Raw genomic sequence first — 19,665 nt, 5'->3', positions numbered from 1 at the left:
GCTGCCTTTCCTGAGAACCTAGGTTCAATTTTCAGCCCCCACATGGCGCCTCACAACCGTCTGTAACTCCAGTTCCAGAGGAAATAAATCATTTTTAAAAATTTGAAAACATTTGTTTCAAAAAAACACTAGAAAATATTTGCACAACATCTTCATAGTAAAGAACTAGGATCCAGATAAATAATTCTTAACATCTCAGAGATAAAAATACAAAAATGTCAACTGTAAAATTGGGCAAAAAGGGGAATCCGTGGTTAAGAGCACTGGCTGCTCTTCCAGGTCTCAGGTTCAGTTCTCTGTTCCCACAAGTGACTCAACAACCACCTGTTCGCCCCGTTCCAGGAGATCTGGTGCCCTCTTCTGGCCTCTATGGGCACTGCATGCACATGGTGATCAGAAACATGTGCAGGCAGAACACACATAAAATAAATACATCTTTAAACCAAAGGATTTTAATAGCTATTTCATCATCATCAATATATATACACACATATGTACATATACATACACACATATGTACATATATACATAAATAATCACACAAATGGCCAACAAGGACAAGATGCTCACCATCACTAGCGTTGAGAATCTGCAATGCGCATGCACTGGGGATTGGTTCATTAACCCCCTCATTCACATATTCACCCACTCATCCACCCACCCAAGTGTTTTCTGGCTGCGAATTATGAACCAGATTCAATGCTAAATTCTGGGACTACTGAGATGAGTAAGCTGTGTGTAGCCTACTCGTAAAGACGTTACAGTGTGGAAGGAGAAATACAGAAACCACGTAAATGCAGCGGGCTGATTCTGCAGGCTAACTAGGAAGTGCCAGTCACTTTTGACTTCTTAGAATATTTGTATCAGTAGTTTCTGAGGTAGGAATTATTATCTCTACTTACAAATGAGGGAACTGAGGCCAGTGGCGTTCAGTAACCTGCCCAATGCCACGCTGCTGATAAGTATGAGAACTAAGCTCTGAGTCTGGGCTGTGGTATGCAAACCCAGAGAAGATGCCTCCTCTTCTGAGAAGGGAAGGTTGGACAGGGCAGTGCAGGCCACAGCAGCTGCCGATTACATGGGAGTAGAGGGGGAATAAGGGAGACAAGACAGCAGTGAGGGTGGGGTTGCGGGGCAGACGGCTTATGCAGAAAGAAGAGTAAAACAGAGATGTGAAAGTGCATGACACATTCGACAACTACAAACAGCCCAGCAGAGCTGCTGGAAAAAGAGCTCTGAGGTAGCAGGAACCTAATCTGCGAGGCCTCCCAGGCCACGATAAGGAAACATGCCCTGTATGTACCGGGTTCACACACAGGAGCAATAGGACTGCACTCTGCAGGAACAGTGTGAGTAATGGGGATTTCATGGGCAGTGGGCAAGACAAAATCCAAGCAGAGATCAACGAGATTATGAGGGTATGAGCAAAAGAAGCAGAGGTAACGACAGAAGGGGACAACTCAGGACCCTGGTAAAGGGCACACTATGCCGGTACAGGCAGGATCCATTCCTAGAATCTAGGAATCAACATCACGGAAGTGTTAAAGCCGGCTCACTGCAGCAGGGATGGCAGGGGTGGGGGTTGGGGAAGTCTGAGAGTAACCCTAAAGCTGAAAGTAATAAATGGAACCTAGGGAAGGAAGGCTGGCCCTTTCAGAAATGCCAGGACTGCAGGAAAGGCAGCAGAAAGTGGCTCTCAGGAAGAGGTAGAAGCCTTAAGGAATGGTGGCCGGGTGTGGTAGCCCACGCCTCTAATCCCATCTCTGTGAGTTCAAAACCAGCCTGCTTTACAAATTGAGACAGGACAGCCAAAGCTATTATATAGAGAAACCCTGTCTCAAACAGGAAACAAAACAACATAAAAAGGGAAGGGAGTCGTTGAGTTTTACTGGATGGTTGTGGCCTTTGATCCCAGTATTCAGGAAGCAGAGGCAGGCAGTTCTCTGTGAGTTCCAGGACAGTCGGGGCTACAGAGTAAGCCTGTCTGGAAAAGAAAAAGAAAGTTTCTGCAGTGGACAGTAGTCAGGTGAGGAAAAACAAGAAAATATAGCTACATGTTTCTACAATTAGACAGTTTTACAGGTGTGGTCCCCTCATAGCTAGTTGGAAAGCTCAGGTAGGAAGATCAAAAGTTAAAGGCATGTCTGCCTACACAGTGAGCTGAATGGAGGACAATCTAAGAAACTTGTTGAGACTCTGTCTCAAAATAAAAAAGAAAATAGTAATAAAGAAAAATGAAATTAAAAAAGTAGAGGGAGTGGGCATGCTGCCTTAGTGACTTGAAGACACTTGCCACTAAGTCTGAGTTTGATCCTGAGAACCCACTCCCACAGATTGTCCTCTGACCCCTTCACACATGCCAAGTCACATATAGATCCGCACGTGTGTGTACATACAGATTACACGCAATTTTAGAAGGGAAGGCTGGGTAGCTCAATGGTAGAGAGCATACCTACTGTGTTTAATGAATGGCCTGAGTTCAACTCCCAAAGCTGTAGGTAAGAAAATGGGTGAGTTTCCCACCTACCTACCCCAAAGAATACCAATGTCGGGCTGGAGGCATGGCTCAGTGGTTAAGGGCACTGACTGCTTTTCTAGAGGTCCTGAGTTTAAATCCCAGCACCACATGGTGGCTCCCGACCATCTGTAATTATATCTGATGCCCTCTTCTGGTGTGTCTGAAGATACAGTGCACTCACATATATAATAAAAAATAAATTAAAAAAAAATACCAATGTCATTTATCCCTTTAAGTTTAAAAAAACAAAAAACAAAAAACAACAACAACAACAAAAACAACCCAAAAAACTAAAATTTCATTCTGATGTACAACACAGCCAGGCTGACATGAAAAGTCAAAGCCAGCTTCAAACCACTTGAGCTTGATGGTCACGCCACCTACAGAAAGCTACGTATGGCCAATGCTGTGAACCCTGGAACACAGCATGCCTGCAGGTTACAGGGAAGGTTCTGAGCTTGTTTATGTACTGAGAGTAAGGAGCAAGAGAAAAAAGAACACCCAAGGGATGGAAGGCTCTCTAGAGAATCTAAGGAAGTTAAGGAAGACCTTTCCTCTAGAAAAATACACACATCCACAAAGTTGCCAACATTTCCCATATATCTTCAGATAGGTTCAGGGATGTGTCTGGAAACGTCACTATTGAGCTGGGCTTGATATGGTAGCCTACCCCGGTTACCTTAAACATTTAGAAGATCAACAGAGAGGGACCAGGTGTTCAAGGTCAGTCATTCCTGGCTACTAGAGGAATTGGAAGTCAAGAAAGAAAGAAGGCAAATGGGGTGCAGGGGGGAGGGTGGGGAAGGGAGGTACAAAAGAAAAATGACTGAAATCTTACTAAATGCTAGCAAAATGGCTCAGTGGGTTACCATGCTGGCGGTTAAAGACCAGTGACCTGGGCTTGACCCCTTGGTCCCACATAGAAGGAAAAAAAGAAACAATTCCCAGAGGTTGTTCTCTGAAACACACACACACACACACACACACACACACACCAAGAATGCCATGGCATATGTACACACATGCACCATAAAGAAATTTAAAAAAAGAAACGTCACTGCTTAAGAAACCACAAACGCCAGGTTTACTGGCATAATCCCAGTACTCGGGAGGATGAAGCAGGAGGATCAAAAGTTCAAGGGCTCCCTGGAAACATGAAGTGAGACTTTTATACTGAAAGATACCCCTCTGAAGCAAACCGCCATCACCAACAAAACAAAACCAACCTGCACAGTACACTGGGCAACACAGTAACCATCACCACATCAGTTTCTGAGAGTTTTCCTCTAGAATTTCCTAAGTCCTATTTTCAACCAGTCACAGTCACTTTCGTTGGGAAGAAAAATAAATAGTCCAAGACGGAAAAAGCTCTCACTGACAACTATTCTGTAAGGGACACCTCCTCCGACTGGAAAACAGAGGGAATTTCCTGATACATTCTGTGTGGGACACCTCACAGCCAATGTGCACAACAGCAGTGAGCAAGCAAAGGCTCTCATGATAAAGTTGCTCTCCCGCCATCACTTCCTGGCTAGCCCATAGGCTGATGACACTGGGGGACACCTAAGTGGCTGAGGAAAGGCGTAGGAGACAGTTAACCCATGCTCACAGGTGGGTTGGCCCAGTAGGGAGGGTCTAAATAAGCCCCAGGCCTGGCCGACAGGCTCGGGGTAACCAGAACCGAGTAGGGTTGTAGCAGCTTTTTGTCCAATTTGATCAGTGGAACAACTGCTCCCCGGCAAGGCCTCCCGCCTTTCGGTCTTCTGTTTTGCAGGTGGCCTGGTATACTTGATATCTATATGTCAGGACTCCAGCACCCTCCTCTTGAAGGTGCTAAACACATCGGGCTAGAAGGATAAGGTACAGGGAGGGAAAACTCAGAAAAGCTGGGGCCTGTGGCTGGCAAGCTTAGAAGTCATAGATGCCTTCACAGAGGTCCCTAAGACAGCTACTCTTCTCTGGTCCAGAGAATCCCAGGGCTCACAAAACTGACAGAAAAAATGTGGTGGCGGGGGAGGGGAGGCAAGGGGCACTGAGCCACAGCCTAAGGTGTCCCCAAAATGCAAAGTATCTGAGCTGACATCAGTTCTGCAGGGGCTCTATGCCTAGGCTTAGAATGTTGTCTGCCTAGCACACCCGTTCGGTTGGGGGGAGGGGGACGACGGGCAACTTTAAAGTGTAAATTTCTCTTGCTAACTTCTCCAGAAAGGCTCCCAGCTTGACCCATTGGAAGAGGACTACCTGGCTACAGGAGTGCAGGCCCCTTCCTAATAGCAGTCTCCCTCAGAAAGAACAGTACCTCGAAATGTGCTCTTAAGCCCAGGGACAAGCTGGGTGTGGTGACTCACACCTGTACTCCCAAAACTTGGGAGGCTGAGGCGGGAAAACTGCTACAAGCTGGAGGCCGCCCCGGAATACGGAGCTACAAACTGAGTACTGCAATAATAAACAGTAAAGAGCTGTCTCAGGAGCCAAAACAAAAGAAACAGCTCAGAGATAGTCGTGTCCTGTCAAAAGCACTGGAGCACAGGATATAATCAAATTGGAAAAAAAAAAAAAAAAAAAAAAAAAAAAGAGGTTAAGAGGAATGTCAACCCAGATGGACCAAAGCCTGTATTGAATCCTAAGATGTCCTGATGCCATGGTAACGGTAAACGGTTGGCAGGATTAATTAGGCAGACCTAAACTGAACCAGGAGTTGAGGCATGAACTATATAGCAAGAATTTGAGAGCCAAGTACACCAGGGAGAGCTATACCTGAGGCAAACATTCCAAGCCAAAAACCTCCCGAGTGGTCCCTGGGTTCATCCAACTGAAAAACTTGGAAGACTCATTAACACTTAGAGGGTGGGCACGTCTAAAGCCGTGCAGCAGAACCGGAAAAAAAAAAAAACAAAAAAACAAAAAACAAAAAACAAAAAAAACCCCAGAACACTCGACTATCTCTGTTAAATAAAACTACGGAACAACGCGCACAATACCACTCTAGTGCAACCCTTCAGCTTACTTCCTCACTGACGCCTAAGGTTGGGGGTGGGGGTGGGGGGTGTCCCGATGTTTTCGCTGGAACATCTTTATTCCACCAAGGAAATGCAAGTAGCATTATAAAAAAGGCATCTTATTCACACAGGCCGTCCGAAGCCCACACGATAAGGTGAGCCATCTCAGTCCTAGTTCCTTGGACATGTCTACCTGGCCTGTCTCACTGCAAACGCTATTTTACACGCCGTGCTTGGTTTAAAAGCAGCAGCACCTCAACTTTCTTCCCGGGTGTCCTAAACACGAACCTTGAAGTGAATCTTCACGGTAAACACACCCAGAGCTTTGTTTTACACGCAGAATTCTACTCCCGTCTCTCCGCTCCGAGAGAGAGAGAGGTGCTCCTTCTCCTGGCCGCCGAGGCCAAGGGCGATCGCTGGGTTCCGGATGGCCCGGGCCGGCCGCGGCTCGCACCCCTTCCTGTCTCGGCTGCCCACGGCGGGCGAGCGCGCGGCGCCCAGACAAAAGCTCGGGCCGTCGGCCCACGGGCGGTCCTTCAGCCCCGATGCAACTTTGCCCGCAGGAGGCGATGAGGCGCCGGCGCCGCGGGGCCCGCTGCGCCCCGCAAGCGCGTGGGCCGCGGGCTACCGAGCCGAGGAGGGCGCGGTGCGCCCCGCAACTCACCCGCGGGGCCGGGGCCCGCGCCACCCGACGGCCAGGCCCGCAGGCCCACATTGTCCGCGGCGCCGCGTCCCGCCGCACACGCCCCCTGCCCGCGCCCGCCCCGGGCCCGCCGACCGCGGCCGCCAAACTTTCTCCTCAGCGCGGCGTCGCGGCCGCCTCAGCCGCCTCAGCGCGTCAGGCAGGAGCTCGCCGGGTCGAGCCGCGGGTCCCTCCCTCAGCCCCACCCCGGGCCGCCGACCTGGTCGGGCTCCGATTCATAGTCGTCGTCCTCGGCGCTCACGGACATGGCCATGGCTCATGGTGGGCCCAGCCTCGCGCGCGCTGACATGGCTGGAGCGCCGCCGCCGCCCGCAGGGAGCAGGCTCGGCTCACCCTGGCTAGCGCTCGGGCTCCCGCGCGGCGAGGAGGGAGCCGCCGCCACCGCGCGCCTCGCACGCCCGCGCGGGAGGGGGCGGGGCGGGGCCGGTGTTCATGCATATGCATGAGGCGAGCCAGGAAGGGGCTGGCCCCCCGGGCGGGCGGGCCAATGACGCGGCCGCGGTGCTCGGCCCGCACACAAAGGGAGCCCGGCCTGTGGTGACACGGGGGCGGACCCGTGGAGGACGGCCGCGGGGCGCGTAGCGCGGGGACTGGGGCTGCGTGGGGGCGTGCCCCGCGCCCCGCCCGAACGGGTCCGTGCGCTGCGGGATACACATAGGTGGCTTGCACGGCGCCGCCACTGCCCAGGCTGCCACAGGAAATGCACACCCGTCTTGGGGTGGGGTCTTTTGTGTGGTCCCAAGGGGTGTCTCCTGAGTCCCGGTCCAATGGCCACGGGGGGACCACCCTATATGCAACGCCAGGCACCGGTTTCCAGGTCTCCGGCAGCACGATCTGCGTGCGCTCGGAGATCTTGATCTGATGCCCGCGAATCCCAGAGGCCCCCAACCCAGAGCCCGCAGGCCTGTCGGCCTCAGTAACAACTGGGGCCTCTGTTCTCTCTGCTCTTCCGTTTGCCTTTCCAGGTTGAAATTCACCGTTAAATCCGAGGTGGTGCAGGCTCCCGCTGCTAGACTAGAAGCTGTCACAGAGAATCCCTCAGACTTGGCCCTAAGGTAGATGTCCCACCCTCTTAGAACCACTACTCTCTACTGCCCAGGGGCTGACTTCAGAGAGGCTGCAGGTGCCGCAGTCCAGAGCACAATAATCCTAGGAGATCGGGCAAGAACGTGTAGGTTTCTGGATTCTTCAACAGTGGAGAATTCTTATCATTTAACTCCGGAAACAGCCGAACGCTGCAGAACATCGTTGCTAGAAATCCAGACTGACCTTCATCCCCCAACAAAATGTCTACTGGCATTTGTGTCAACAACCCTTCCCCTGAAAGATCGGCTAATGACTTTTAGCCCAGATGGCCCGTGGTTATTACAGGCACCAAAATCACTGAAACATGACTACCACGGAGGATAACTTTGCTCGACAACTGGCGAACATACCCCACATCTGAGGCGACACTATGCATACCAGTACCCGCTGTTGCTCCATCTATAGAATGGGAACGATTTTACTGAGAGACTCTCTGGAGAATAAGCTCCAATAGTAGCAGAACCAGATGACCAATCTGCCTTGGGCATCCAACTATTCACTCTCATCTAGGCCACTGGTCAGGACATCAACAGTGGGAACAGGGGGCACTGGCAGATTTGTTGTGACTCTGGGCTTTCTATGAAGGCGGGAGACCTTACAAATTAAAGCTCAGGAGGCTTCCAGCAGAGCCGGCAAGAGTAAACGAGCAGAGATGTCAGTTTTACTGAGTGGATTTTAAAAGTCTCTGAAGTATATACACCCCCACTGACACTATGGAAAAACTCCCAGCTGACTTGCTCTTTTCTGAACACCTCTGTGCTGAGTTTCCTCTTCCATTTCGTACTTTTTTATAGTCCCTTCAGGGTTACCAGAAAAGGGGGGGGGGTGGCAAAAGATTACCCTACACACACTTCCCTCTACCCACAAAACCACCCACGCATAAGGCCTTAGGAAATGCTCCACCCAGGAAGAAGCCAGGTAAGGAAACTAGAAAGAGGAAGGCAGGTGGGGAGCATGCTAACTATGGGACTATGGTGTATCTTAGGGGTAGAGTATGCCTGTCTAGGATATATCTGTCCAAGATAGAAGAAGAGGAGGAAGAGGAGGAGGAGGAAGAAGAAGAAGAGGAGGAAGAAGAGGAAGAAGAGGGGGGAGGAGGGGGAGGAGGAGGAGGAGGAGGATATCAAACACTTTTCTTTCTCTGTCATTGGTTATACCTGCAAGGACAGAGATACCCAAACAGCATAATACATCAAGTGTAGTCTGCGAGTGGGATATTTTTCACCCTCACAGGTGTCCTCTGTTAAGAATCAGAAGCACAAGTCTATTTAATAGAACTGTCTTCAGGCTGACTTCCTAGGAGGACTCTCAGATCACTTTGGTATTTAAATAAGTAAAATGACAGCTCTCTTATCACGGCTCAACCAGGAGAAAGGGAGAGTGCTCGCAATGGAGCTGCTGGGAACACAAAAAAGTCATTCCTTTCATCTCAGCAGCTCAGAGCTGGGAGGGCCTTGGCAGATGGATGCACGATAGTTAGAGAATCCCTTATCCAGCGTCATCTGGAGGAAGCCCCCACCCCAGCGCTGGGCTCGGCATGCCCAAGATCGTGATCTCATTTAAGAGCACAGAATAGGTACGGTTGGCAGTCCTGCCAGATGTGCTCCACTGCACAGATGAAGAAATGGAGGTGAGATCCCACTAGGAGGAGAAAGGATTCCATTCCGATCTGATCCCGGCCCAAGGAAGAAGATGCAAAATATAAAGCAAACTGGTTTGTCACCTGGACAGTTTTGGAGGCAGAGGAAGAAGGGTCTCCTGTCAATTCAAGGTCAGCTTGGTTTTACACCCGGAGTTCAAGGCCTGGTTGTCACAATCCAAGAAACATGTTGTTAACTGAAGCAAAGAGGCAACACAGACAACAGACACGCTCTCTCTCGCTCTCTCTCTCCTCTCTCTCTTACTAGATTTTTGTTATGGAGTCTTTTTAAAAAATATGTGGCCTTGGTTGTTGTAGTCCTTGCTTTGTAGCCGAGCTAGTTCTCAAACAACCCCGCTGCCTCAGTCAGCCTCTTCAGTTCAAGAATGCCAGGTGTCTGCCACAACAACTTAGTCGTGCTCGATTTTATAAATTGTGAATCCTCGGTTTAAGGTCTGATGTCTGACCTTACCAGGGAAGGCGGAAACCACAAAACTCCTGTTGTTAGGTTTTCTTCTAAACATACTAAGGTGCTTCCCAATCACAGTCCAGTGGGTTCTTAGGGATCCTTTCCCGGTACTTTCGAGGGGCGTCTTCTACCTCTCTGAACCTAATTTCCTTTACCTAACTGGTACGATTATCCGGCATCTGGTTTGTGTTGCTAGGGTTCCAGGCTATACACAAGCGGAAATGACAACGTTGCTCATCCAGCAGAACAGCTACCTGAAACTGTGTTGCTTCCACTGTGCCATGGCTTATCTTTGCCCCAGTCTCACCATGAAGGACCCTGAAGAACTGAACCCTCTCCGGGCTGGAGAGATGGCTCAGCGGTTAAGAGCACTGACTAGGGGTTGGGGATTTAGCTCAGTGGTAGAGCGCTTGCCTAGGAAGCGCAAGGCCCTGGGTTCGGTCCCCAGCTCCGAAAAAAAGAACCAAAAAAAAAAAAAAAAAAAAAAGCACTGACTATTCCTGCAGAGGATCTGAGTTCAATTCCCAGCAACCACATGGTGGCTCACAGCCATCTGTAATGGGATCTGATGCCCTCTTCTGGTGTGTCTGAAGACAGTGACAGTGTACTCATATAGAATAAGTAAATAAATCTTAAAAAAAACAAAAAACATAGAATACAATGCAAACCTGTACGTCTAAGCCTTCCAGTTACTTGGGAAGCTGAAGCATGAGGAAGACAAATTCCAAGACTAGCCTTGGCTACAGTTCTAGGGAAACCTGAAAAAATTAGAAGAGCTTGTGTCCAAAATCCAAAGTATACATATACTGGATACAATGGGTCATACCTTTAATTTTAGCACCGCAAGCAGAAATGGGTGGAATTCTGTGAGTTTTAGGCCAGCCTGATCTACACATCCTTCACGGCCAGCTATGACAATACAGTGAGGCTTTGTCTCAAATAAATAATTATTGTAAAAGAATAAAAAAAGGTGGAAGAGGGTATGGTGACTTTTGCCTATAACTGGATAAGTTGGGAAGCTGAGGACGGTGGACTGAGAGCATATGAAGCCAGTAGAAGCTATACAGTGAGTTCTGGGCTAGCCTCAGGCACGCAAGATCCTATCTCAAGAACCAACCATAACAAAACTGGGGATAGTGATGGAAATGATCCCCTTCACAATTCTCACAAGGGCTGGCTCGGCCATCCTATGGGTAGACATTGCTGGCATCACATAGCTTTTAGTTCATACTGCTTCCTAGGAGGCCTCCGGTTCATCTCAGTGTCATCATGTGACTTGATTTGTGCATGATGGCTAGCTAAGCATGTCACACACTGTGAAGGATCTATGCCCTGGCCCCTAGAGTCAAGTCTTTCCCTCTACTCCCAGAGTTATAAACCAAAGTCTTACCTCCTTTTATAAAGGCTCAATGAATTACTCCCGGTAAAATCCCAACTAATATGTATGGCTTGGTTTAATAATGAATTAAAGGAGCGAACAGCAAAAAATAACGCGGGGTGCCCTCTTTCCTTATCGTGATTATTAGCTGCACCCCCTCCGCCCCAAAGAACCCAGGGTCTCACTCTGCCAGATCCTTCCCCATGCCACCAGCCCTGGTGCCCACTCTCAACCCACCATCCTCAACTTCCCCGCTTCTAGAAATGGGCAGAGGCACATCTTGGGGATGTGTCCACCTTTCACCTGGACTCCGGTTACAGCTAAGGGAGAAGGTCATGCCCAGGGTAAGGCCCCGTTGAGAGTACCCATACCCCAAGGGCACAGGTAAAGATTAGGAATCTTTTCCACTGATTCAGTATAGGAATAGTGTACTGAGTCCTTGGGGATGATAACTGGTACCCTCCTGAGCGGATGAACAACATTTGTGAACATTGTTAGAAGACATGACAAGGCTCGTTTGCAGAGGGTCATCTTGGTACGGTGTGTGTTGCATGCTTAGTAGCAATAACGAATGTACACTTCAAGTATTTGTGCTGTTACTTTGCCATTTGTTCTCTCCAACAGCCTTTTCCTAGCTTAACATCAATAGCAAGATGTTTTGCCTTATGTTGCCCAGGCTAGCCTCAAATTCATGATCCACTTGCCTCAGCTATCCCAGTGCTAGGATTACAGGCCTGTACTGCCATGCCTGCCTAGCAAAAGGTATTTTGGAGAGTCATTCTTAGCACGTAAAAGAGAAGTAAAAAGGACTTGTGAGTCTTGCCACATACCGAGTTAGGAGTCTAGGATTACCTGGTTAAACTGGTTTAGAGAACAGCATTTTGAGAAACTCAGGGCTGCAGTAATTTCAGTTTAAAAAGAAAAAAATACTAATGCTCCTATATTAGTCAGGGTCCTACAGTCACAGAACTTATGGGTAGTCTTTATAGTAAGGGAATTGGTTGATGACTTACAGTCTGTAGTCCAACTCCCCAACAATGGTCAGCAGCAGCTGTGAATGGAAGTCCAAGGACCTAGCAGTGGCTCAGACCCACGAGTGAGAAAGGCGAGGAAGAGAGTTCTATATCTTCATCTGAAGGCTGCCGGTGCAAGACTAACCTCCTGGCAGCTAGGAGTAGGGTCTTAAAGCCCATGCCACAGTGACATACCTACTTCAATAAGGTCACACCTCCAAATAGTGCCACTCCCTGGGCCAAGCATATACCAGCCATCACATTCTACTCCCTGGCCCCCATAGGCTGGTTCAAACACATGAGCCTATGTGGGGGAGGGGGTATACCTAAACAGCATTATGAAAAAGCACATTTAGTCCAACTTCCAAAATCCCCACAGTCTACAGCAGTATCAACAAAGTTAAAAGTCCAAGTCTCTCCTGAGATCCATTCAATCACTTAACTGCAATCCCTGAATTAAGACAGGAAACCAGCTGGGCAAACTCCAGACTCTGCCACCTCCATGTCTAAGCTGTCTACAGATCTTTAACTCCTTTTTCATCTCTGTTAACTGCAACAAACGTCTTTCTCCTGGGCTGGTTCCACTCCCTGTTAGCAGCCTTCCTCAGCAGATAGCCCGTGACTCTGGCATCTTTAATATCTATGGGTCTCCAAGGCAGCTTCAACGTTACAGCTCCTTGTTTCAATGTCTGGGATCCACACACGATCTTCTGGGCTCCTCCAAAGGGCTGGCGTCACTTCTCCAGCTCTGCCCTCTGCAGCACTCCAAGCTCAGGTTGATCCACTCCACTGCTGTTGCTATTCTTGGTGATCATCCCATGGTACTGGCATCTCCAGTACACTGGAGTCTTCCGCTGCAACTAGGCTTCACCAATAGCCTCTCATGGGCTCTCTTCACGGTGCCAAGCCTCAAATCCTTTGCATGGCCCCTTCAGTCCTGGACTGTCAACGACAACTAAGGCTGCACTTTCACCAATGGCCTCCCATGGCCTCTCACAGTGCCAGGCCTCAGCTGCTCTTCATGACCCCTTCATGCCTTCAAAAAACCAGTACCACCTGGGTGACTCTTACACATCACCAAGTCAAGCCACAGCCCGAGGTACAACCTTGGCTATCTCTGGAACACAGCTTCTTCGTGCTCCCAGAAAACACTTCCCAGATTTCACCTGAGTGATGCTGGTCTCATTCTTAACCACCGCTAAGCTCTTAGCTTCAGTTAACCGGCATCAATTGTCCCTTCTATTCTTGACTCCAAAGCCAGAGCGACATGGCCAAAGCTGCTAAGTTCTGCTTCAGTTTGGCAGGAGGTGGAACATGGCTCCCTTTGTTCTAGTACATTGTCACCAGTTTTCTGTTTTCCAACTCCTTCACTGCCTATGCTTGGCTGTCCTGGATCTTGCTCTGTAGACTGACCTTGAACGTAGAGCTCTGCAAGGCTCTGTCTTCTGGAATGCTGGGATTAAACGTGTGTACCACTCTGCCTGGATTTAAGGTTTTCTTCACCTAGAACCTGCTTTGTCCCAGGCTGACCTTGAACTCTGAGATCTGTTTGGTTTTGTCTCCTGGGCTCGATAGGATCTTACCTCAAAATCCCTTAATCTGTTATCTCCTAGAATAACAGATTTCAGTTCCATTTCACTTTCTGGTTCCCCCTTTAATACTTGAACCATATATTTTATATTTTCCCTTTCTAAGCTTGCTATGCTTGTTCAAAATGCTCTTCAAGAGGCTTAAGCAGAGAACAAAGTCTATGATGGGTGTTTCTGAGACTTCCTTTGTCAATGCAATTAATCTGAGTCTCCTCACTTTAGCCTCAGGCAGACTCTTCAGACAAGGGCAAAAAAGTAGCCATATTCTTCACCAAAATACCACAAAGACAGTCTCTAGGCCACATACTGAAATTTTCCACTGAAACCTCTTGGGCCAGATTGACACGATTCAAATCACTCTCAGGAACAAATCCTTCCATATCCCTACCAGCATGGTTCATTAAGGCCCATTTAAAAGCATTCTACCACTTTCCAAATCCAAAGTCCCCAAATCCACACCCCTCCAAACAAAAGCTTGGTCAGGCCTCTCAGAGCAATACCCCACAACTGGTACCAACTTCTGTATTAGTCAGGGTTCTCTAGAGTCACGGAACTTAAGGGTAGTATCTAGATAACAAGGGAAGTTGTCAATGACTTACAGTCTGGGGTCCGACTCCCCAACAGAGCTCAGCAGCAGCTGTGAGCATGACACACAAGTCAAGCAGGAGGAAGAGAGTTCTATATCTTCGTCCGAAGGCTGCCGGTGCAAGACTAACCTCCAGGCAGCTAGGAGTAGGGTCTTAAAGCCCAAGCCCACAGTGACACACCTACTCCAACAAGGCCACGCCTCCAAATAGTGTCACTCCCTGGGCCAAGCATAGACAAACCACCACTGCTACTTAAGTTTTAATTGACTCCTTCAAGAAACAACTACATCATTTAAAAACCACACACATTCATCGCATGGGTATTCATAATAGACTGAGCTTTCCGTGAAAGGAAGATTCCTTTCTTAATTGTGCATTTTTACATTAACAAAAATCAACCTATAAATGTTAGCATGTACTGGAAGATTTAAGACAACACACAAGAAGCTTTAAAAAAAAAATTAATTTGGGGTTGGGGATTTGGCTCAGTGGTAGAGCGCTTGCCTAGCAAGCGCAAGGCCCTGGGTTCGGTCCCCAGCTCCGAAAAAAAAAAATTAATTTAAGTCAGATGTCGCACACCTTTATCCCAGAACTCAGGAGGCAGAGACAGGCAGAATTGTCTGTGAATTCAGGGTTAGCCTGGTCTACAATGTAAGTTCGAGGGCAGTCAGGGCTACACAGTTAAACCTTGTTTAAAAAAAAAAAGGGGGGGTGGAGTAGGGGACTGAAACTGACGTAAAAGATGCTTCTCAACATCTACCCCAATTCAAAAGTCATGGATGGAGAGATAGCTCAGTGGTTAACAGTACTTTGCTGTTTTTAGAGAGGACCTGGGTTCAGTTCCCAGTACCACATGGCAGTTCACCGATGTCTGTAACTATAGTTCCGAGGGACCCAATGTTCCTTTTCTGGCCGGCGCAGAGATGAGACATGCACACTATACTGGGACAGACAGTCAGGCAAAACACACACATGAAATAAAAATCAACAGATCTGTCTTAAAGTTTCTTTCCTTCCTTTTTGAAACAGGGTTTCACTCTGTAACTCAGGTTGCCCTGGAACTTGATACTTTGTTCAAGTGTGATCTTGGGCTTGTTCTTTTGAAGTTTGTTTTTCCTCGGTGTGTGTGTGTGTGTTTGCGTGTGACAAGGAACCTACAATGGCGTGCATATGGAGTAAGGAAGAGGACAGATTGTAGGGTAAGTTCTTCTACCACACATTGTTCCAGGATCAAATCCCTCCTCGGGGAAGGCAGGTACCACCACTTTTTTTTTTAATCAGTTTAGTTTCCCCGGACAGGACTTCTCTGTGTAGCCTGGCTGGTCTTGAATTTAGAGATTACCCGCTTCTGCCTTCTCAGTGCCGGATTAAAAGCATGTATGTGTGACTATGCCCAGCGTGAAGGCAGTCTTACCTACCGAGCCATCTCACCAGCCCTGAACTTGTGCTCTGATGTAACCCTCCTGCCTCAGGCTCTCCAGTGCGCGAGTCATTTATTACCAGGGCTGCTGGCCGCCCAAGCTAGTTGACTGAATCTGAAAACCAGCTTCAGTGAGAGAAGCAGCCTCAAGCAATCAACTACTTAAGGGTGTGTAGATGCATATCTTTTTTATCAGCCATGTTTTCCCTGGGTTAGCTAAACTAGTCAAAAGGAACCCTCCCCCACCCCTCAAAAAAAAAAAAAAAAGACAAAACAGAGGCAGGATAAGCTGATCCCCCCACAATCCCCACCTTGGTAGCCAGACCTTTGGATGGGCTGTCTTTGCTCTCCAAGGGTGGATCTGTCAACTCCTTCACTGTGATCCCAGATCCTCCCCGTGAAAGATGATCTCACTGGGACTGCAGGCCCTTTGAAACCAACTACCTCTGAAAGAGCTACAAATCACCACTGTAGGGGGCTAACTACCTCAACTATTCCTCAACGAAATAGGGGTGGGAGGATACTGAGTTCTAACCAGGAGACTCTTTAGGTACCTTAAAAAAATTTTTTTGTTTATTTATTTTATGTACGTGAGACACACCAGAAGAGGGCATCGGATCCCATTCCAGATGGTTGTGAGCCACCATGCGGTGGCTGCGGATTGAACTCAGGACCTCTGGAAGAGCAGTCAGTGCTCTAACCACTGAACCATCTCTCCAGCCCCTTATTTACCATTCTTTTTTTTTTTTTTTTTTTTTGGTTCTTTTTTTTCCGGAGCTGGGGACCGAACCCAGAGCCTTGCACTTCCTAGGCAAGCGCTCTACCACTGAGCTAAATCCCCAACCCCTACCATTCTTGTTCTACATCATGGAAAATGGCTCTAGGGAGCAAATCTGCATCTCCAAAGACCGAAAGAAAATCCAGGAAGTAGTCATCACACCCCAAACAGGAAACAAGCAAACAGGGAAGAATACGGAAAAGGCTTGCCCAAATTCACGTGTCAAGGTCGCAAAGCCAAATAACTTTTGGGCTTATTGCATTCAATAACTCTGGGAGTTACCTTGAACTCACAGACATCCACCTGCCTCTGCCTCCCGAGTGAGTCCCACCCACCCCCACCATCACCTTATCTTTTTATCTTAAAGAAGGGGTTCTTACTATGTGGCCCTGGATGACCTGGTACTCAGAAACCCACCTGCCTTTACCGAAAATTCGAGATTGAGATTAAAGGTGTGCAACATACCACCACACTGGGCGTTCGTTTGTTCATTCATTCATTCATTCATTCATTCATTCATTCATTCATAAGGCTTTTGAGACGGGATTTCGCACTGTAGCTCAGGCTGGCCTGGGATTCACAGCCATTTTCCCACTTGGGCCTCCCTCCCACTCAGTAGATTATAGGTCTGTGAACCACCAAGCATTTCAAAAGAGGCTGACCCTGTGGACAGATAGAAGGACAGGAGCATCAACAAACCCTCTTTGGCAAACCAGAATCACTGTTCAGCATGGTGTGTTTCTTGCAGTGGAGTTTGTTTGGGCCAGTATAAGACAGATTATAATTTTCAGGACACTTCCAAGAGGTGACAGTGAAGATGACCGGTTTGCCCTAAGAAGGAGGCATTGGTCACAAGAGCAATAAGTGAAGAAAATTTTATTACTTTCACTGATTGATTTTTGCATGTAGACTTAAGTATGCCAAAGGCGAGGGGACGAGGGGACAACTTGTGTCACCCTCCAATCATTCAGGTCTCACAGAGCAAACGAAAGGTGCTGCACTTGGCAGCAAGCATCTTTTTCCACTGAACCATCTCATTGGCCTGGGGGAAAAAACAACCAAACTTAGACCAGGGTTCGGTTTCCCAGAACCACGCTGGCTCATCACTTCCACCCTATTGAATTTGATGCCTTCTCCTTGCCTCCTTGGCTACCCAGGCCTGAGCTTGGTGCACAGCAGGATACAGGCAGAAAAAAGCCAATTTGGTAAAAGAAAGCCAAGTGTCCTTTGACAAATTGCTAAATAGTATGTGGTGCATATACACAGTGGAAGTCAGCCTAAAAAAGGGCATTTGGACTCATTATCTTTGTTTTAAAAGATTAATTTTTTATTACATATGAGTACACTGTATCCATCTCCAGACATACCAGAAGAGGGCATTGGATCCCATTATAGACCGTTGTGAGCCACATTGTGGGTACTGGGATTTGAACTCATGACCTCTGGAAGACCAACCAGTGCTCTTAACCACTGAGCCACCTCTCCAGCCCTTGGCTTCATTATCTTTAATGAAACAAACTAGTCAGTAAGTTAGTGGTGGCACAAGTCCCAGTTCTTGGAAGTGAGGCAGGGGTCTGCCTCACTGTCAGGAGTCTGGGGTCAGTTTCTGATACATAGTTTTAGGCTATCTCAGACCAACCAAGCAACCAACAAACTAACCATCGTTGTCGTCGTCGTCGTCGTCGTCGTCGTCGTCGTCGTCGTCGTCGTCGTCGTCTTCTTCTTCTTCTTCTTCTTCTTCTTCTTCTTCTTCTTCTTCTTCTTCTTCTTCTTCTTCTTCTTCTCCTCCTCCTCCTCCTCCTCCTCCTCCTCCTCCTCCTCCTCCTCCTCCTCCTCCTCTTCCTCCTCCTCCTCCTTCTTCTCCTTCCCCCCTCCTCCTCCTCTTCCTCCTCCTCCTCCTCCTCTTCTTTTTTTTGAGACAGGGTCTCACTTTGTAGCTCTAAGTGTCCCTAGGCTCCCCACTTAGTACCTGGATTTGTTGGCCATGATGGAAATTGGATTTCACTTCGGCTTCTAAGCCTTACCACCTACTTTCTTTTTTTTTTTTTTTTTGGTTCTTTTTTTTTCGGAGCTGGGGACCGAACCCAGGGCCTTGCGCTTCCTAGGTAAGCACTCTACCACTGAGCTAAATCCCCAGCCCCTCACCACCTACTTTCTTAATGTGCAACTAAGGGTCCCCTCGCCTTGTCAGAAACACAAAGCGAAATTAACGGGAAGCGGCTCAGTGGTACAGTGTATGTTCAGCACGCTGGCTGCCCTAGGTTATTCCCGGCACCAGGAACAAATAAATCTCACCACATCTTGCCCTGTTTTTCTCCAGATTTCCTAAATTGGAAGGCTGAGTTACCTAAAGGGATCAATGTAGCCAAACATTCCTGACAATGACGAGTTAGAAAGAAGAAGAAAGGACAGGGGGAAGAAGAGGAAGGCAGGAAAAGTCACTTGCAATACAGGATGACACCTGATGGCCCAGGTCTAAAAGATTGGTCATTGTTCTGGAAATAGAGCAGCAGCAATGGACATAGGACCACTTACTGCCTGCCAGACTTCTGAATGGCCTCGTCAAAGGCTCCGGCCCTAAGTATCTCAACTGCTTCCCAAGAAAACGTCTGAGGCGTTATTAACACAGCTGCTCAGGGTCTCAGGCTCAGGCGAGAGCCTTGGCTGCAGACGTTAATTGCAGGTTATTTCAGCCAAATGCTGTCTTACGGTTCTGAAGGACAGAAATAAAGGCTGACAAATGCCAGCGAGGCACACTCTTCCCAGGTTGAAGGGGGCTTGCCCTGTCTGACGGAGGAAGTGTCGGGGCCCTCTTTCTTTTTCAGTTACTGGTCTTTTAGCAGCTCGCCATGACTGTGACACCAAAGGGAGAGACAGAAGTCAGTTAAGTCACCACAGGGCTCTGAAGCATTTGGTGAGCAGGTCAAAGAGATCAAAGGGACGAAACTAAGCGGGCTAAACTTTATCTTTAGAAACTTCTGGAAATTTTTGCTATTGGGTTCATTCTTTCAACAATTATAGGGGGGGGGGGGGACCAACAATTTTCCCAGACTCTTGGTATCTGGGGAAAACTTGGATTCACCAGCTAATAAAATGGATCAATCAGGCAGGGTGACACAATCCTTTAATGCCAGCACTTGGGAGTTCAAAGACAGCCTAGTATACATAGTGAGTGTCTAAGCCAGCCAGGATTGCAGAGTGAGGCCTTGTCTCAACCTAAATTAACATTCCCGGGCATATCGGATCTTTAGTCCCAGAACTCAGGAAGCAAAGGCAGGCAGATCTCTGTGAGTCTGAGGCCAGCCTGGTCTACATACTGATTGTTAGGACAGCCAAGGCTATGTAGAGAGAGACTCTATCTCAGAAAACCAAAAATCAAATCAAATAGATGGGAAAATTAAGAAGACAATTAATTAACTGTCAAAAGGCTAGTGTAGGCAGAGGCCAGAGGACCACTGTAAGTCTGAGGCCAGACCAGCTACGTAG

The 19,665-nt window shown here is 48.2% G+C and overlaps 1 protein-coding gene across 13 annotated transcripts in view; it reads right to left on the bottom strand.

Moving 5' to 3' along the window:
- The window catches only part of Kdm2b (lysine demethylase 2B), a 127,151-nt gene that overhangs the window by 23,857 nt on the left and 83,629 nt on the right, over nt 1-19,665 (bottom strand). For 2 of the 13 annotated variants that reach the window (XM_087578455.1, XM_087578456.1), the window contains exon 1: nt 6,420-6,624. In XM_087578455.1, the coding sequence (XP_087434581.1) occupies nt 6,420-6,473 (54 nt within the window). In that variant the 5' untranslated portion in view covers nt 6,474-6,624. 13 annotated transcript variants of the gene reach the window in all.

Source organism: Rattus norvegicus, chromosome 12 (genome assembly GCF_021556685.1).
Source record: "Rattus norvegicus strain SHRSP/BbbUtx chromosome 12, alternate assembly SHRSP_T2T, whole genome shotgun sequence".
Taxonomy (NCBI): Eukaryota; Metazoa; Chordata; class Mammalia; order Rodentia; family Muridae; genus Rattus; species Rattus norvegicus.
Note: the sequence above shows the minus strand (reverse complement) of the source record. Positions and strands in the feature narration are given on the sequence as shown.